Source organism: Adiantum capillus-veneris, chromosome 25 (assembly GCF_014529385.1).
Source record: "Adiantum capillus-veneris isolate H3 chromosome 25, ASM1452938v2, whole genome shotgun sequence".
Lineage (NCBI taxonomy): Eukaryota > Viridiplantae > Streptophyta > Polypodiopsida > Polypodiales > Pteridaceae > Adiantum > Adiantum capillus-veneris.
The window spans coordinates 91,858,774-91,878,816 of NC_140955.1; the positions used below are offsets into that span (position 1 = coordinate 91,858,774).

The 20,043-nt window shown below is 42.1% G+C and overlaps 2 protein-coding genes across 2 annotated transcripts; both read right to left on the minus strand.

Moving 5' to 3' along the window:
- Positions 1-4,103: 4,103 nt before the first annotated feature.
- Positions 4,104-5,557, minus strand: LOC147425286 (uncharacterized). Its single transcript, XM_086500708.1, has 7 exons — positions 5,386-5,557; positions 5,189-5,214; positions 5,056-5,100; positions 4,940-4,954; positions 4,873-4,879; positions 4,286-4,434; positions 4,104-4,148 (listed from the first exon to the last, which is right to left on the minus strand). The coding sequence occupies exons 1-7, from the start codon at positions 5,555-5,557 to the stop codon at positions 4,104-4,106; spliced, it is 459 nt and encodes a 152-aa protein (XP_086356834.1).
- Positions 5,558-6,057: 500 nt separating this feature from the next.
- LOC147425287 (uncharacterized) lies at positions 6,058-19,179 on the minus strand. Its single transcript, XM_086500041.1, has 9 exons — positions 19,168-19,179; positions 11,319-11,379; positions 9,450-9,478; positions 9,355-9,401; positions 9,235-9,265; positions 9,112-9,151; positions 8,950-8,998; positions 6,394-6,509; positions 6,058-6,308 (listed from the first exon to the last, which is right to left on the minus strand). Exons 1-9 carry the CDS (start codon positions 19,177-19,179, stop codon positions 6,058-6,060), a joined length of 636 nt encoding a protein of 211 aa, XP_086356167.1.
- Between the last annotated feature and the right edge of the window lie 864 nt (positions 19,180-20,043).

The following is a 20,043-nucleotide window of genomic DNA, read 5'->3' on the forward strand; positions in this document are numbered from 1 at the left end:
TGAAATGATGACTTGGTCCAATAGGAAAAGGATGCAACCTCTCTAGCCATTGTATGTAATCTACCAAGCCTATATTGGAGTCTATTTTCTTGTGAATCATTGCACTTTAAGTTTACTATCATTGTGTCTGTACTCCCTCCCTCTCTCTCTCTCTCTATGTTCTTGATTTTGGCATAACCTAACCCTAATCACCATCTCTCTAATCCTAACCTTAACACCATGGTTAAGCTAAGGCTTAACCCTCCATAGTGTAATGCTAATCATTGGTGGTTAGGGAGTACGTTTTTGCATCGATTAACTACCCATCAAGTGGTATCACAGCGGACGGTATCACACCTAGGCCAATCAACCTTTTGATTTCATTATCATTAGTAACTTAATTAATATCTTGTATTACTAATAAAGTCTACTCTCCAATCATCACTTGGGATATGAGCATGCTCCACTACCCATGATGATTAGGTGAGAGAGAGTTAATTTGGCATATCCTTTGCATCTCCTTGCATAATAAGCAACCTTGTTACTCCCCATATTGGAAAGATTGGCGTTCATAATTTGTGTATGTGCAGCTCTCATCAGTAGCTTAAAATAGCACTTCTTCAAGCCTTGATTGTTCAAGTATTTCCATTTGAATTGATCAATTTAGGTGGCATCCTTTTGAAGCTCACAACGACACAGACAAAGCCTTTTTTTTTCTTGTTTTACAGACAAAAAACCTTCAAAAGTGGAGTAGTAGTTATAAGGGCTCATGAATCCCTTAAATTACAAGGGCTCTTCCACATCGAGGCTAGGCCAAAGTCCTTTTTGCTTTAGTAGTCATTCCCACTGCCAAGACTCAACTATAGAAGCAACTCAAGAAATATTTGTAGCTCCTAAGGATTGAGTAGAGTAGTATTCCTTTAAAACTGGAATACATGTTATCACTTTATAGTGATATTTCTATCAAGTGGAGGATGCAATGAAGGTGCACAATTCATAACAATGATGCAAAACTACAAGCAAAAATGCTTGCAAACTTGAAAATGAATGTAACAATACTCATGCACAAAAGGCACACACGGGTTTATAGACACTGCCTACACACCAAGTGTACAATAAGACCACCCATTATCATGAGCGCGCGCACACACACACACACACACACACACACACACACACACACATGCAAGAATCACGTTTGAAATGTATGTGTGCATCAAGACATTAGAGATGAATGCTGCATCTTGAACAATCTGGACCTATGAAGAACAACATGCCTACATGAAAAAGATGACATTCACAACAACATGATGAATACGTTGAAGGGGGAGACAACAACAACCACTCTTCTTCAATGAACTAAAACTTTATGACATGAATTATTTTGTATTACAATAGGTCTACCTTGTGAGCCTAGGATGAGTACTATTGAACCATAGGCCATAGCCTTAATATTTGGAGGCTATTTTCTTATGAATCATTGCATTTTGAGTTTACCATCATTGTGTCTGTCTCTCTCTCTCTCTCTCTCTCTCTCTCTCACTCTCTCTACTCTTTCTTTTGCCATAACCTAACCCTAATCACCGTCTCTCTAATCCTAACCCTAACACTATGGTTAAGCTAAGGCTTCACCCTCCATAGCCTAATTCTAATCATTGGTGATTAGGGAGTACATTTTTGCATCGATTAACCCATCAAAACATTCATATATACTAACAAAAAATCTTTCACACGGATCACGGTATTCAATAGCCACAAAATAAAAGAGCCCACATCTTTCTTTAACTACCCATGCATGTCATTATAGCATCCAAAATTTAAACTCTTAGTACCTAACCTAACCTGCTTGAAATAAATTTACATAACTTAACTTGCTTGACCTGAACTTACTTAGCCTGACTTCAATCTTTCACAAAACTTGCTTAATGGCCTACCTAGCCTCCAACCACCCGAATATATCCTTCAAGAATTGGAGATCATTTCTTGATCAATCACATTCACATTTAATGCTCATGTAGCAAAAGCACCTCGCTCACGGATACACTTCAAATAGCGTTCAAGAGAAATTAATTTCACAAACATGTAAAATTTCTTTTAGGGTATACTTAAAGAGGATTTTTTTTTGAAATAACCGGATTTCTCTCTATTTGATTGAATTTTACAAGAGGATTTTCTCCTTCGTCATCTCCCTTCAACCAGCTACTTTGATTTTTCAAGGGTCTCAAGGCTAAGTTGAGGCACTTTTTCTCAAACACTACATTGTTGTCATGCTCCATCGCCCACATGGTGTCATGCACCCCTCTATCAAGATTTTCCTTCTAATCCCTGAGTGGTCCTCTCATTGACTACATGGCGCCGTGCGTGTGTATGGCAAGAAAAAGATTCCCTACCTTCAAATCTTGAGTGGTTAGAAGATTGACTACACGACACCGTGCACCCCTGTAGCAAGCTAAGTTGTTGTGCCAATTATTAACCACTCTCACTAGACACTTTTATCCTTTTCCCTGTTGAAAACCCTTGTGGGGATGCCAAATTCCCATGGTTTCTCCTACTTAGTGAGCAATTCCCTCCATTGGATTTTTTGAGAATTACAAACTCCCGGGAGGGAATGACATTTTTCCCTCATGGGAATTTTTAGCTCAAGCAGGAAATTACCTGCCAACTGGGAAAGTGGAGCTGTGATAAAGTTTCCCACGTTCTCAAGTGGGAGAATCATGCCTCAATATATCCTTGGTGGGAATTTCTTTTTCCATGAGGGAATTCATTGTTCTTTCGCATTCTCAATTTACAACACTTATTTTAAAAAAATAGGTGTTTAACTTGAGCATCATCAACACATTAAACACACCTTGCCTAAAATATTTTTTGCATCCGTGGAATAACTTTACAACATACCACAATTGAAGGCACACAAAACTATCCATATATTTGAAATACTTGAGAAAACAATCTGTTCTCTGGCAAGCGCGTTCTTGAGCACAATGCAATTTGTTTCATGTATTCATAAACACTACCTCAACTAGAACCCTAGATATATCAACTGATACAACAAAGAATTGTCCTATAGAGATGTACATGAAGAGGTGCCATGTTTGAGACCTTACATAATGATATTTACACAATGATATTCGTGTCGTAAACTACACCACTTTTATCCTACCTATATCCATCAATACTAGTGCTTCACTTGCATAGTACACTCCGGACAAGGCAAGAATAGTTAACACATGCAATTGTCAAATCCCTTCCAACCATCCACAAACATCACCGTTGTCAATATATACAAGAAATTAGAGCTCTACCACACCCAAAAAAACTGATTCAAAACTTCTACATACCATACATGCATTCCAACAGACTTAGCCTAGAGGAGACTCTCCATTGCATATACCTCGAAATATTCCAAGCTTCCTTGTCATATCCTTGTCTAGCAAACAACGGGCTCCAAGAAACAACAAGGAAATTAAGTAAATAAAACAAGGAAACATACCTTTAAAGGTGATTGTAAGACAAGAGCCAATAGGCCTTCAAAGGTAACAAACAAGAGGCAACAGCCACAACAAGGCCTTCCCTTGGCACCTCCTTCCAAACTTCTCAGAGTACCTTTTCCACAACCATACTAAAGTTCCTGTCCAAGCACTCCTAGTGATGACATCAAATAACTGAAGCAATCAATAACCAATAGCCTTAAATTGGCTACATCTTGGCTGCAAGAGAGACTACCAAAAGAAGACCGACTGAAGCAATCAGCAAGCACAAACTGCACTTTGGCTGCAAGAAAGACTGACCAAAAACAAACAACTGCAACAAACGGAACACACCCTTGCTTGCACCAACTTCAACATCGAATGTAACCAACAATTATCGAATAATTGAACCCACAACAAGCAAAAGCCTTACATTGGCTGCACTTTGGTTGCAACAAAAACTCACCCAGAAACAAACAACTGCAACAACACAAACCCCTGCTTGCACTTATTATTAAACGTAAACCAACATTGCAACTATGATCAGAATTTTACAGCCTACAAGAGGTGCTATTCAGATAAAAACTGTTAACAGCAAGCCACTACTATAATCAGATTTAAAATACTAGCAAGACGTGTTGTTCAAAACAAAAGTGTCTACAACAAGTTTGTCTTTATCGAAGAGGAGTTGTCACGGTATATCTATCAAAACCATTACAACAATCAACTCAACATAGACTATCCAAAGAACGATTCTTCAAGTCCTCACAAAAAAAGGAGGTATTATGGTTTCAATTTGAAAGTTAACAAAGATGAAGCATAGCTCGTAGTTTCCATACCCTAGCAACTTGCAAGAAAGAAGCAAAGAGTATGCTCCAACAAGGGCATTGCACTTGACCATACAATAAATGGTGCCAAAATAAGAACAGAACACAAGGCATTGCATAACAACCTGAAAAAAACAGCTCTACCACACACCAACGGGCCCCTGCTAAACAACAAAATCACAATCAAATTCGATTTAAGATTGCAAGAAATTAACGCCCGTCAAGTATTTTCCATGGTAACAGACATAATATCCATCATAGATACATCACATACATGTGTGTGTGTTTGCACACAATATGTACTTGTACGTGTGTTTGTGGACGTGTACATACATACATACATGCATGCATACATACATTTATATCTATATGTATCCATGTATGTACATCCATATATACATAATACATGTGTATATAATACATACATGTATGTGTTGTATGTATCCATGTATATACATACATACATGCATACATGCATTTGTATCATATAGATGGGTATATATAGATATATCTATGTGTCTTTGAGAGAGAGAGAGAGAGAGACCAACGCAAGTTTCAAACATCTTAAGCAAAAAACACATAAAGACAAGGAGGTTTACTAGTGAACTGGTCCGTCCATCATGAGCTCTCCGCATCCAGCTTCAGATGGAGCTCGCTATCAAAAACCTTAGTTAGCAATCCCTTTTCATAGCAGAGATTAGGATTCACCCCTCACAAATTTTAAAGCTTGGACATATCAAAATCATATTGAAAGTTTCAACAAAGGCTTTGCGAATAACTACCTCATGACAAGTATGCTGCGAAGACGTGCCCTCATCCGCTCTACCCTGAAAGAAGAAACGAGTAAGGTTAGAATCTTGACATAAGAGTAATAAATAAGAAAAAGGTGAATATATTGTCAAGGTGGAGAATAACCTCTGTGGAGCTTGGAATTATAGTAACTATAGATCTCCAATCCAGCCAAAAAAATTCAGATTCTACATCATCCAACCAAAAAAGAAGGGCCTTTCTCCTTGGCTCGTCAACTTCCACAATAAAAGCACCCTTCATTTGATAGTCATCGGAGAATGCAATAACATGATCCCCAGGCTCAGGCCATGGTGGAACATAACCTGGTTGTCCTCTTTGCGCCAATCTCCCTCGAACCTTATGCCCACTCACCTCATACATTATTTCCAGGCCATTAATAGTAGATCTTAACCAAAAAAATTTATGCTTGAGCCAAGCGAGAGATCGCACCTTGTCGTTTAGATTACACTTCTCATTTGTGCGCACTAGAGGCATCCCTGTCACCTCATCCATGATGTAAATGATTTGAACCATAGATTCCATGACCACAAATAGCTGAAGTTCTCCTTCTTGTTCATGAAGGAATATTTTCTTCAGACGGACTCTACATAATCCTCCTCCTTGTTGTCATGTTTGAGATAGCTTATCTTCAAAAACCACATAGTCACCTTGTGTATACTTACATCCATGCAAAAAGGCCTGGAAGTGGAACACACCCATATCATATATATTTTCTAAAGTAAGCAAAGTTGAGCCATTGAGATTGTAGATAGAAAACAATGACTCCCTTTCAAATGCACCAAGAGTAAAAACCTTCTTCTCCTTGCCACCAACAATAAGACCCTTGTTATTTACCAAGCCTTTGCAACTACTTGGAAGGAGTCTAGAACATGCATTCCATACATCTTTGACTTTGTCCTTTGACGATACCAAAAGAATACATTTCTCATGCCAATCAACACAATCTCTTGGTACTTCCTGATCTCTATGTCCCTCTAGGAAAACGAAGAAAGAATGTACAAATACTTATCTCTCTCAAAGCATCGTGCCCCATCTTTCTCGACATGGATTTGTTTCCAGATCCTTGTAAACAAATGGCGACAGTAGAACTTAGTATAAGAAATCTCATTTGCCTTGTTATTGGTGGGTATACCCAAGTAGACCGAAACACATCTCTCAAAAGAAAAGCACCAAAAACAATCGTGCGACCCATGTCTCAAGATGTCATCAAGCATTTCACCATTACCTAAAAAAACAACAAATAACATAAATATGCATGCATGCATTTGAGATCATATGAATTTTGTCATAACTAAAAAAGGGACTAATACCTGCAACATGTTCCAAAGGAGAGCTATTTGGACCCTCCCACTCCTCCAATAAGATGCACCACGAAAGCAAAAGAGATTGACAAACATTTATGTCATCTTGGGTCCATCCCTTTTGCCTTGTACACTCAAAAAACATGTGTGAGATATCAATCAGAAGATTTCCAAGGACCACATCTTCTTCGTAGATTCCATTCACCACATTTAGAATATGGGGCAAACACCACTGAATAAACTTTTGGCAATCCTCCGCTTTGAAAATTTTGTAGTGTCGAGAAGGATGTCGTGGCCATCGTTCACTATTCAAAATAGTATGGGCATTGCCCTCTCCACCTCTTTCATAGCCATATCAATTTCCTCTTTCATTGATGTAGAAGCGGTTGACAACAATTTTCTAAGGTACTTTTGAAACAAGTTAAGAGACAAGATGTGCATGGAATCATATACTAAGTCCTTAGCAATGTCAAAACCATACAAATGATAGAGTCTCCAGAGTGTAGACTCCCCCGATAAACCCCCTTTTCTTAAGGTTTCCTCCTTTTTCTTCTTTGTCATGCATCTCTTTGACTTTTTTATAGTCCTCCACATCTTCTCCACATGCCTCTTCTTTGGCGAATACGTGCCTTGGAATCTGTTAGCATCATAAACATAGCAATCGCCCACAAGTGTTGCGTTTGCCTTGTCTCGCCTACAAAAACTCATTCCACCATCCTTCACTTGCCCAAGTTTTCATTGAGCAGGCTTCTCAATGTGACTCTTCCACCTTGTAGTTTGTCACTGATATCACTAGAAGGATATGCATAATGCAAATCAAAACCCTCCACAAAAGATTTTTCAAGATCCAAAAGCAAAGGATGCAAGAATGCACCAAGTATATCGTTATGCTTTATCTCCAAGTCTCTATGAGATAAGAGGTAAAAACAACACGGGTAAAGATCCCAAAATTGATCTTTTGCCCCCATTCATCACCATTATTTCAACTACGGCGCTATCTTTCATCGTTGTAGAAGCGGCTTGGAAGCCATCCCAATGTAGCATGAGAGCAAAATTCCAAGGATCCCCCTTTACAAAGAAAGAAAGAAAAACGTAACTTGACAATGATAAGAAAAAGGCATAGAGCACAGAGTGAAGATGAACCATACATAAAGGACCATTACCTAATCATATTTCTCTTAGCACAAATGTCTTGAAAACATTTTGAGCATGTAAATTGATACTCTTCATTTGGCTCACTCCATATGAACTCATAACTCCTTGACTCCTTGGGAAAGGTCCTGTATGCTTGCATGCATAATTCGTTTTTACATATTAATGGTGCCTCCCAACATTTGTTAGGATTCCAAAAGTACTGATTGAATCTTTTCTTCTTTCCATCCCAAAACTCGTTGATATGTGAAGGATAGTCAGAAGCTTTCTTATCCAGCCATTGTGCTCTTTCCCTCCACCTGGCCAAAAAGTCATGGCAAAACGTCTTACTAGCACATATGAGCCGAAGTTGTTCCATGAAAGAGATGTATTGAAAAGAAATCATATCTTTTCTGGGCTTCTGACAGTGTGGACATCGTTCGGAACATTCTTTACAGTCACGTACTAAAGAAGATGGATTGTCTTCGATGCTACAGTCACACTTGAGAATTGCACCCTCATATGCATCCTCAGGACTAGGTGCAAAAACTTGAGGATCATGGGACATATCCTCGGTGCCGACACAAAGCTTCCATTCTTGAGGGGTCACCATGCCCATCTCTTTGTACATTTTCAATAGCTGAGAGAAGTTGCAAGGAATGCTCTTACCCCCCAATTGTCCATTCCAAATTGCTTGGCTTGAAAGCTAGGAGGGATGCAAGAGACCGCACTTGAGGTGTCATAAGCTCTTTCTTTTGAGCACTCACATCCAATCCCCCAAATAGAATCTTCAAGAGATCATCTTGAAATTTCACAATGTGCGGGCCTCGGCACATAATGATTGGATGCGTAACACACAATCTAGTATGTACCAATCCAATTCCTCATCACTCAATACGCTAGCACTCGGTGGAAATGATTGAGGAGATGAAGCATATCGGTCCATGTACAAGTGTGCACTGGCAAATCCATCATCACAACTACTTTCAAGCATCATGTTTATCACATGTAGTATAACCTAATGAAAACATTATAAAGCCTTTTATGGAAGAATTCCTCTCTTTTCAATCAAAATTCATGCGTTTCTAGAACATTGCAAGTCAATCACAATGATGCATCATATACCTAGCTAGGTATGTTGCCTACTAAAACATGACAACAGACATAAAAGAAGCAAAAAGACCGATGCAAATCAGACACGCCTTCAACCTTCTCACAAACATCCTTCAACTGCGTCAGTGTTTTACTCGGTTAAGTAGATTATTTGGCACATCAATTATAAATTTATCTGGCATAATTTTTAACACTAATTACAGCCACAATCAATATTATGGCAGGATTGACATAATGTTGACATGTCCCCATACAATACGGAAGGCAAGGTGGTCCATCTTTTTCATAGGTCTAGTTTGCATCACCACTATTTATTTTTACACAGCAATGCTTGTATAGAGGTGCATGAACGGCATCCAGAAGTGCGAAATATACAGAAGTGCGAAACCTAAAATCACATGCAAAAAGTAAACAAGTTAAATAACTGTCCCTAAAACATCTCAATATACAATATGAAAAAAGGCTTGAGGAAATGAATTCTGACATGAGCTTGCAAGTAGTGGCTCAAGAAATCGAAGCCCTCCTGAATTTGCACAAAATCTCCTCCTCTCAGGCTAGATCAATGGCAAACTGCTCTTGTCTGTACTTGGTCTCCTCTAGTTAGACGCATTGTAGGCGATGGGCTAGTAGTTGCCTACAAAAGACTGTCGATCAACTAGGGCGAGGGCGATCCTAATTCGTGAACACTGGAGCAAATTTGCAAACATACCTGCGCGCAATGCTTGCTTGGGATTCAAATACGTGGGCGATATATAGTGGGCGCATACTACTTGCTGGGGATACAACTGACGCGCGACAGTGAACTGGAGCGACGTGGGCACGCAAGTCGATAGTGGGCGCGTACTGCTTGCTGGGGATACATGAGACATGCGATAGTGAACTGGAGCTGACGCGGGCTACAGGTTGCAAGTCGACCGCCTGCGCACATTGCATTGGGTTTTAGAAGTGGAGATGCGGGCAGGCAGAGGGATGCAGGTTTCAAACTGTTAGGGTAAAGGGGCCAAAAGTGGGCCAATTCTATGCGTGATGATGATTGGCAGGATCTTGATGAGCTAGCCATGTCTACGATTCGTTTGCATCTGGTTGAGTCTGTTTACTGGCAGGTCTCGAGGGAGACTACAACTCATGCTTTATGTCAGAGTTTACATGCTATGTATGCGACATCCATGTCTATAGGGAAGTCTAGTCCCACTTCTATGTCCATGGGAGAGATTGATCCCACACGCAAGTCTCGACGGCATAGAGATTTGACATGTTGGCATTGTGGACATAGAGGGCATATTAGGCGTCGATGTTTCAGGCATTTGAGACAACGGAGGCGACAGATGTGTGATGCAGATTTGGGCATGACAGATGCTAGTGAGATCAGTACGGTGGTTACTGAGTATGCTTGTGATGGCGATGTCACATTTACATCTAGCTTGTCTTCAGACGATCTTATGTCTACTAATTGCATATCGGATTTCACATTGTCTTCACATTGGTTACTAGATTCAGATGCTACTTTCCATGTCATGTCGCATCGTGAGTGGTTTAGCACGTTTTCTGGTGGGAGACTTGATTGTGTGCACATGGCTGATGGTTTTTTGTATGACATTGTAGGGTGCAGGAGACGTATGTTTGTCCTTGCCTAGTGGTATGAGATTTACCCTGCGTCATGTGCGTTATGTGCCAGATCTGAGACGGGATTTGATCTCAGTCAGACAGTTACGGGATAGTGGATGTCAGATTTCGCTACGAGAGCAAGATTTTGTGATGCATTTGGGTTCGCTAGTGATTGCGAGAGGTGCCAGGAGTGGTACAGGTTACCCATTGCATGTGGATCACGGGAGTGACGGTGTTGTCTCTGTGATCACGCAGCCAGGTAGAGAGCGAGAGAGCAGGCGAGTCTCTTTTGCTTGTGGGTTGTAGGATGCTTTGCATGGAGTGCAGAGTAGTGAGCTCGTTGTGCACACAGTTGGGGCACAACTCGAGCAGTCACACAGAGAGGGCAGTGTTCGGGAAAATTATTTTTTTCAAACATACAAAAGTCCTCTCCTTGAATTTTCCAACAGGAAATTTTAGAAAATTAGGTAACTTTTTTAGGTTTTTATACTATTTTTCACTATTTTGGGGCAGAATTTCTCCTTTTCCCCTTGCCTTCAACCAGTATTTTTGAAATTGAAAACGGCACGATATTAAGCTGAGACACATTTTTCCCGAACACTGAGAGAGGGATATTTAAGGGTCAAAACCAGCATTTAAAAAAAATTCAAGGTATTGGCTAGCATTGCCATGTGTCATTGCACATGCCAGGTGAGATGATGAGGTTGTGGTGAGGATAGATGGGGTAATTTTTGCAATCAATAATTTCTTTGTAAAAAAAAAGGGAGTGAGAGGAGATCCAATAGCCCCCTACGCCTGCTGGTTGCACTAATCTGTCGAGCAGGTTTGACGCCCGCCATAGTTTGCCCCCTCTTTTAGAGCCTCCATGAGCTGCAAGGGCACCATGGCCCCCATTTTATCTGAATCCGCCATGAGTTGCAAGGGCAACATGGCCGCCATTTAATTGAGTCTGCCATAACCTACTGAAGTGAGAATCCCGTTGGCCATAATGGTCAAAGTGTGGACACATGCAAGGAATCATTTGCCATTCTGCTTATCCTTGCACTCCTCAGAGTTTTCTATTGCGGCCATAGCAGTCATCACACCTGCAGGGCATTGTTTACCCTGCTGCTTGTCCTTGCTCTGCTCAGAGTTTGCTATTGCGGCCTAGGTCATCAAAGACCAATTGTGCCACTACAAGAGGTTGTGTGCTCTTGTGACGCTCTTAGCGACGGAAATACACTGGGTTTTTATAACCCCCGGCGTCGCTATAACCGTCGCTAAAAGCGTCGCTACGAGAGCGTCGCTATCTGCGTCGCAATAGGCGTCGCTATATAGCGACGCTCATAGCGACGGCTATAGCGACGCCTATAGCGACGCTCTCACAGAAGAGTATAGCGACGCATATAGCGACGCTACAGAGCCATAAATAGCAACGCTTATAGCGACGCCTGAGAGAATATTTTTTTGGTGGCAGGGCATTGAATGCCCTGCCACCCATCAACCATATTGTACTTGATTCACTTTTTAAAAAAAGTGCAAAGGTAAATAATAGACCCAAAATAGTCACCCACAAGACGCATTGTTTGCAAAATTGACAATTGTACACATCATAGACAAACTGAATTGATTGGCAAATGTAATAATGACAATTGTACAACATCATAGGCATAAAGAATTGATTGGCAAAAGGAATTGCGGTGACAAATGTAATAATATACATGGTTCAAAAAGACGTATAAAATCCGTCTCATGATACATAAGCTATGAGAAACCCTAAACTAATGCTATCTAGCTACGGCTAAACTGACGTCGTCTAATCAGACGTCTCATCGCGTCCAAGCGGCGTATCTGTCGGATTCTGCAAAAAAAGACAATAAGACAGTTTTCAGTAAATATAAACATATAACGACATTTATAAAACAATACAAAAAATAAAAAAGAGTAAACCCTGATACTAACCATGCCGCCGCGAGAACTGAGAATGTCCATCAGGGCGTTTAAGCCCTTCCTGCCTGCGTACTCGCGCTCGTACGGTGTGGGATCACGTCCTGTCATCGACCACTGTCAAAACATACAAAGATTTCATTATGTTAGAACTAAAAAACTCATAAACCCTAAACTATCGAACATGCATAAAGAGCAATGTGAAAAGACTTACAAAATCGGCCTCAAATGATGCCCATCCACCGCTCCCCGAGTGGTGCGAGCTCCCTGCCTCTACTCGCGCTCTGGCTGCATCCTTTTGTTGCTTCCACTTGTCGGGATTCTCGCGCGCTGCTTTCTTCGCATTCTTCCAATCTTCTTTGGCCAGCCAATCTGGCCTATTCCACCCATTCTTGATTGCTTTTTGCACTTCGGAACGCTTGTGTTTGCAGTATTCGCGCATTCGAATCTTCATCAGGTCTTCATTGAAGCGCTGATCCCGTGTTGGAACGGGAAACTCATCATGAAGTATGCTGATGACTCTGTTTTTTAAATCACTTGATACTTCACTCCATTTGTTTAGTATATAGTGTCTAAACAGCTGAGAGCAAAGACCACGCATGCGCGAGATCACCTTCTTGCCGTCATCATCCATGATGATGCCGCCGCTGATGTCGACGGAGTAAGGCAAGCCCTCTGGCCGGTGACGCGTGAACCTGGGTGTCCCGGCAGGGGTCTCTAGCGGCGTGTCGATGGGGGTACGGACGCCAGGTGTCTCCATCGGCGTCTGGGCGCCGAAGCGAGGAGTGTCGAGTGGGGTGGCTCCTGGCGGAGTAGGTAGAGGTGTGTAGCTTCTAGGAACAGTCAGCCGTGCAAAACCTGGCGTAGACGGCGATGCTGTGGCTGGTGTGGGGGCGGGCAAAGAAGGGGAGGGTAAAGAGCCTCGTCGAACACGAGGCGGTGTGGAGGCATCGATGGCGGAATCCCCACAACAACCGCCACCGCCACCACTAGAGCGCCGGTGTCTAGACGAGTGTGACGCTCGTCTCGTCGACGCCGAAGCTTCGGAGCGCGCCGAATGCTCCGAAAGAGAGGGAGATGCGGATGGTGTAGGAACGCGCGATGATGCGCCAGAGCGATGACGCTCCACGTACCACTGTCTCTGCTGCGGTGACAAAGAAGAAAGAAACTCCTCATCATCCATACCTGCATTAAACACACGAATATTTAAACTTAATATTGAATGAATAGAGTAGACAATGACGCAAAGACCATTAAATACAATGACATAATGACGCATATAAATACAATGACGCAATGAATCGAGTGATAGAAGAGGCAAGTCGAAAACTCAGAATTTTCAATCAAAAGATGTGAGCGCGAGTAGAAAAGAGCGTTACACACCATGGAAGCTACTTAGAGAGCTAGAGCTTTTACAGCACGGAGCAAAATTGTTCAAATACAATATTTATGGCTTTAAGAGATCTCTCTCTCATCCTCGCATAACTCAGCATAACTTCCTATATCTATATAGAGCTCTCCGTTTAAACACATATCCTCTGTTTCATTTTGTAGCTCCTCTGCATGCACCCCATATAGAGTAGTAGCATCTTGATGCTCGTCTGGCACCACCGCAGCGGCTTCTGATTGAGCATCTTCTCTGATCTCCTCCATTGATGTCGTTGTGATTGGCACATGGTAGCCTTCATACGTCCTTGCACTACGAGGGGCTACCTCTATGACGTACCACCAGTTTGATGTAGACTTTGTAGGATGAAATACTACCTGCCAGAGCCACATAACTTACATGAGAGCTTTCAAGCACATAACTTGTAAAAGGGGGATGTTAACTATTTATATACTTACTTGTTCACAATGCTCGGGTAGTACGAAAGTGTCTCTTAGGTCAGTCCATTTCTTAGTAGAATCCACCTCAAGAAAACCAGACTCTCCTCTACGCACAGTAGAGTTTCGACCCTCCATGATTATCTTGAACCATTGCACGTCGAACAAGTCGACAAAAAATCCTCTGTAATCGATCCTCAAAATCTCTTGCAGCGTGCCGAAGTAAGTGAGTTCCGCCACCACGGGATCTGCATCAGAGGAACGTCGTCGACTAGACTGTTCAAATTTTGCCATGATTCCACAATCTTGAGTAAAATGCTTTTTGTCGATTCGTTCCACCCTAAAATGTCGACCTTTACACCATGCTGCTGTGTATGACTTATACTACAACGAACAAAGATTATGAGTGGCCGTTCAAACGTTTATAAATAAAGTCACTTGCTAGTCGTACATTGCAAACTTACCTTGGTCGCGCAACCCCGAGAGTACTCCCACTCTTCTTCAGTCACTTCGTCACCGCATTGTTGTGCGCTTTTCAATTGGTTGTGCAACCATCTTAAGCTCATGAAGGTTGGTAGGCTCTCCAGAACCGCTGGATAGTGCATTGGTGGTCGTCTTCCCCGTCTCCACTCGATTCGTGCCCTTTGTCGCTCTTGCTTTGCATCCTCATATTGTGAAATCCACTTTTGCATCACTGGATTGTGAAGCATGCAAAATCGGTTGATTTTAGCCTCTAGATCTTCCGTCATCTTCTTCTCAACACCGAGATTGCACATGACAATCCCAGATATGCGCTCATCATCTATGGTTCGCCATAGCGTGTCCCGGGATTTATCAAATCCGTCTAGCCACTCTCCAATGTACACTAGGGACTCTGATACCAACCAACCTTCTGCCATGCTACCCTCCGGACGTGCCTTTTGACGCACATATCCCTTAAGCGTTTTCATGAAACGCTCTAAGAAGAACATCCATCTGGAATGAACTGTGCCAGCTATTTCCACCTCATCAACTATGTGAATAAGAAGATGCACCTGAATGGTTAGTATTGTAGTAGGAAAATGTTTCTCAAACATGCACACAAGCTCCGCAGCATTTAGTTTGGCGAATGGTATGGAGTCTACGTCGATCTCCTTTTGTGAGATCCATTGCACCAGCTTTGCAAGTTTGTAGATTGTGTTACGGATGTCGAGAGACAAACATCCCTCAATGGCAACCGGTAAAATAAACTGTAAAGTATGTGCAGCAATGATATTAAAGTCCACATTTTATGCAATGATATTAAAGTCCACTATGAACGTACCTGACACATTTTATGCCAATCGTGTGACTTCAAACCGGTAAGCTTTCCTTCTTTAGTAAAACACGTTCGGAGCGAGTGCATTACGCCAGTGGGGGTCCGCAAAGATCGAATGGCCTCTTTTACTTTGCGTTCTTGGGCTCCTGTGAAAATCCATGGTGCTTTAGGAAGTTTTATCGATCCATCAGACGCTGTTTGCGGCCAATATTGCTCCATACGATCCACATTTCTAAGGTCAACTCTGGCTCCCAAAGTATCTTTCTTGCCGGTCAAATGGTCCCATAGTAGATTACCCACATTCTTGAATATGTGCATTGGATCGAGCAAGTGATTGATCACGAGTCGGGGCCAGTATGGTAACTCGTACCATAGAGATAGTCTCTTCATCCCTGGAGGCAATCCGTCATCGCACATCTCCTTCTGCTCTAACCATGCTTGTGCAGACATCCTTGGTGGCTCTCTTCCCAAAAAGCCGTCGCGTAACACATGATTCTCCGGAAGATACGCTTGATGACCTTCGTAGATTTGCTTCTTCAGTGAGGGTGCCCTACGTGCATTCAGTCTAGGTCCACATGTGACACATGCTTTGTATCCGCTTGTTTGAAGCCCTACATGTATACACATGATAATAGATCAACTATGGGGAAAAACAAGATTTACAGTGTCTGAGAGAGGAGTGTCAATAGATCACCTGAGCATTCTGTTAGCCCGGGATAGTCATGCATGGTCCACATTAGAATACCTCTGATCAAAGCATTCCGTCGTCCTGTGTGTCGGCTCATATCCACCACCTCTATGCCAATCCACAATTGTTGTAGCTCTTCCAATAGTGGACGAAGATACACATCCATATTCCCCACTTTATATCGCCCTGGCACAATCAAGCTTAGCCATAGGTGCCCCTTCTTCGTAGTCAACCACGGGGGAATGTTGTAGTTGACGATGACAACGGGCCATACACTGTAAGATGTTGATCTTTGACCAAATGGATTTACGCCATCCATAGCCAGGCCTAAGCGCAAATTTCGAGCTTCCCTCGCAAAATCCGACCATGTTCCATCTATATGTTTCCAGGCTGCGCAATCTGCAGGAATTCGTAGCACACCATCCAAAGATTTATTCTCCTCATGCCATGATGCTAGGGCGGCCATGGACTTACATTCGAAGAAATGCTTGATGCGAGGAAGCAAAGGAAAATGTCGCAAAACCTTTTGTGGAATTTTTGTCCCGTGGAGATCTACTCGATATCTTTCGGAATCACATTTCGGACACTTCTCCATGTCTGTGTATTCCCCTCTGAAAAGAATGCAGTCATTAGGACAAGCGTGGATAGAATTGTAATCCATCCCCAAGTTTCGCAAAATCTTTCTTGCTTCATCTCGGGAATCTGGCATCACATTGTCAGCTGGTAGAATGTGCTCTTTCAGCAATCTACACAACATAAAAATATGATACAGTCATGTAAAAATCTATCAGATCATTATACATTTAGAGTTCTATTAAAGTAAACTAATTGTAATAGATCACCTGAAAAGCGCTGTGACGCTAGTGTCACTCCATCCAAACTTTGCCTGCATGTTGAGAAGAACCAGGAGTGCTTTCAATCTAGACATACGTGCTCCATTATACAATGATGTATCGGCTTCACTTTTCATATCATCATAGATAAGCCTTTCTGAATCCATGATCGTCTCGATCATTTCATCAATCTCGGGCTCAAACATTGCCTCGTTGGGAATGTGCTCTGCATGATCATCCCCCGAGCTGTCAGAGGCTACATCTTGTGGCCTCACATATGCTGCTTGACCAAAGCGCCTGCGAATACGTCTATTGGGTTGCAAGATTGCTGCTTGTTGGCCAGCGTCAGAGTCCGACGAGTTATAATTGGCAACAACTCGATCTATAATAGATGGATCGAACTCGCCAAATTCGCGAACGTGCTGCAAAGAAACACGTCTTGTCCGTCGCACAGCATGCTTGCATTGATTACAAGGACATAAGACCCTCGTTGAGAGATAGGTGTTTCGGTTGGACGGTCCCACATCCTCGTCGCTACTCATAATGAGGATAAAAAACTTATAACCTGGACAACAAATTTAATATTCTATTGGCATTCTTCGTCTTATCTCTCTCTCTCTCTCTCTCTCTCTCTCTCTTTACCTCACATTCTCTAGTCATGTCCAATCCACGCACACCTCGGTCTAGAGGTGCACGGAGATCAGAACCACCGGGTTATAATCTCGTCTTTATTGGTCAATACCTATATTTGTGGGTACAAGAAATCTACACACCCACGTCTACATGATACTGCATGTAGTGGACAAAACCCCTTTGCCTCTTCTCTAGCTGTAGCACTTCACTTCATCTTAACATCTTTTCACAGTAGATCTTTTCACTGTTCGTCTAACTCTAAACCCTAAACCGTAAGTAATTCTTGCGTGGACTCGATCTAACGTAAATAAGCGTAAATCTAAATAAACGTAAATCTAACTAAAAATAAAGCTAAATCTAATTTAACGTAAGTCTAATGACTAGAGGTTGTCTAGATGGTCATTGTGTCGGGGATGTAGTGACTCTTGCCGCCCTGAAGATCCACCTTCTTCCCTATCTTCTGAAGACATTTCACCAGTACTTTTGGATCGACGGAGCCCACCATGAGTGAAGGCAGCAATACCCTATATTCCATTGAGGGCTTTCTTCACCCGCTTCATGCAGGCATCATAGTCTATGGAGACCTAAATCTAATCTAATATAACGTAAATCTAAATCTAGCTTAAATAAACGTAAATCTAGTTAAAAATAAACCTAAATTTAATTTAATGTAAGTCTACATATAACCTAATCTTTAACGTCTTTTAAGATAGTTTCCTACGACGTTATAACTCTCTTCTTCCTGTGTGTGTGCGCGTGTGTGGATGTGTGTGCCAATAAAAAGAGATAAATGGTATAGCCTTTCTATCACCCATGCCAAGTATGATAGATTGATTATGCCATTTCTCTCTTGAATAATAGGTCTTCAGTTCAACTCCTCGTCGGCTAGATCTTTAGGTCTTTTAATTTTAATTAGTTTCCTACGACGCTCCCTTAGTTTCTCTTTCTTTCTCTCTCAATGTGTGTGCGTTTTTTTGGATCGTATGCATGTTTTCTTTCTCTTTTCCTCTCTCAATGTGTGCGTTTTTTGTTTATGCATGTTCTCTCTCTCTTTTCCTCTCTCAATGCGTGCGTTTTTTGTTTATGCATGCTCTCTCTCTCTTTTTCTCTCTCAATGTGTGTGTGCATTCTTTGTTTATGTATGTGTGTGCGTTTTTGCACTCTCTCTCGCTCTCTCTCTCTCTCTCTCTCTCTCTCTCTCTCTCTCTCTCAAAAACACTATGTGTGTGTGTGTGTATGTGTGTGTGAGAGAGAGAGAGAGAGGGAGAGAGAAAGAGGGGAAGGGAACATGAGAATGAGGAGAGGGAAGGAGCATACCTGGCTCTCCTTCCTCTCCTCGTGTGTGTGTGTGTGTGTGTGTGTGTGTGTGTGTGTAAAAGAAAAAGAGAGAGAGAGAGAGAGAGAGAGAGAGAGAGAGAGTGAGGGAGAGCGTTACCTACTCTTTGCTTGAGGGCGCCGAAAAACTCAGATATGAGATCTGAGTTTTTGGGCGCGCTCGGTTATTTTTTTTACCCCAGCTGGCGTCGCTATGAGCGTCGCTATAAGCGTCGCTATGAGCGTCGCAAATTTCTTTGTAAACTTGCGACGCTCATAGCGACGCTTATAGCGACGCCGGGAATTTTTTTTTTGAGCGTCGCTGTGTGAGCGTCGCTAATATGAAGAGCCTCTTGTAGTGTGCAGAGCACCACCAATTTGCATAACGGGGAAGATCAATGCTTGCATCGCAATCTTACCCCTTGGCCCATGGTGAGTCAGGGAAGATCAGTGATCAGGTCCCCTTTACCCTAAGAGTTTCATTTGGGAAGAGTAAAAGGTTTGATCCTGCCATGTGTGAGACAATGACATGTGACTTAAGCTCTGAACTTTTCCCCTAGGTAGCCCTAGCTCTAGCGATGGTGTGAAGCAGTGCTCGAGAAAAATCATTTTTCCAAACATACAAAATTCTTTTTCTTAATTTTGTCAAGAGGAAATTTAAGGAAATTAGGTTTTTTTTTCAAGTTTTTACACTATTTTTCTCTATTTTCCCCTTACCCTCAACCGACATCTTTAAAATTGAAAACGACACGATATTAAGTTGAGACACATTTTTTTCGAACACTAGCGTGAAGAGAATAGCAGCGCCGCCGCTCCCTCTGTCGTCTCATCATCACAACTACTTTTAAGCATCATCAAAACTACTTTCATCATGTTTAAGCTTCCTCACCACTCGCTTGTGCACAATAACGCCTCTCTGTTGTTCCGACACCTGGACAAGTTCCAACTGATAGGAGTCCAAGGAGTTTCCAATATCCCATGGTTTACTCTTTTCTTTGGCCCTATCGAGGTATCAACAAAAGGATCGGATCTCCTCAAAACGCTCTGGAAGGCTTGGAACAGGTATAGACCCAGCCTGAGGGGTAATTGGGAATCTAAATACAGCCTCGCAAGATATGCCCAATATCATATGTGAAGGGAACGCCCAATGCTGTGATTCCCTTTAATTGTATACAAAGGGTAGGCCTTCCTATACCCTATACATGATACAACATCATGGAATGCATTACTTGTAGGGTTTGAAAAGTAGGGGCATAATGAGGCAATCCTAGAAAGCTTTGCTCAGATGGAGTGCC

What these genes read in the sequence shown, in the direction of transcription:
- LOC147425286 (XM_086500708.1), bottom strand. Translation starts at nt 5,557, where the DNA reads ATGCCTCTAGTGCGCACAAATGAGAAGTGTAATCTAAACGACAAGGTG. An exon ending in TAATTCCAAGCTCCACAGAG is followed by an intron (nt 5,101 to 5,188) that starts GTTATTCTCCAC and finishes TTCTTCTTTCAG; the next exon opens with GGTAGAGCGGATGAGGGCAC. An exon ending in CTTTCTTGCAAGTTGCTAGG is followed by an intron (nt 4,149 to 4,285) that starts GTATGGAAACTA and finishes TGGTTTTGATAG; the next exon opens with ATATACCGTGACAACTCCTC.
- LOC147425287 (XM_086500041.1), bottom strand. An exon ending in GGGTAAACAATGCCCTGCAG is followed by an intron (nt 9,479 to 11,318) that starts GTGTGATGACTG and finishes ATGTATCCCCAG; the next exon opens with CAAGCAGTACGCGCCCACTA. An exon ending in CGCGCCCACTATCGACTTGC is followed by an intron (nt 9,402 to 9,449) that starts GTGCCCACGTCG and finishes TTGTATCCCCAG; the next exon opens with CAAGTAGTATGCGCCCACTA.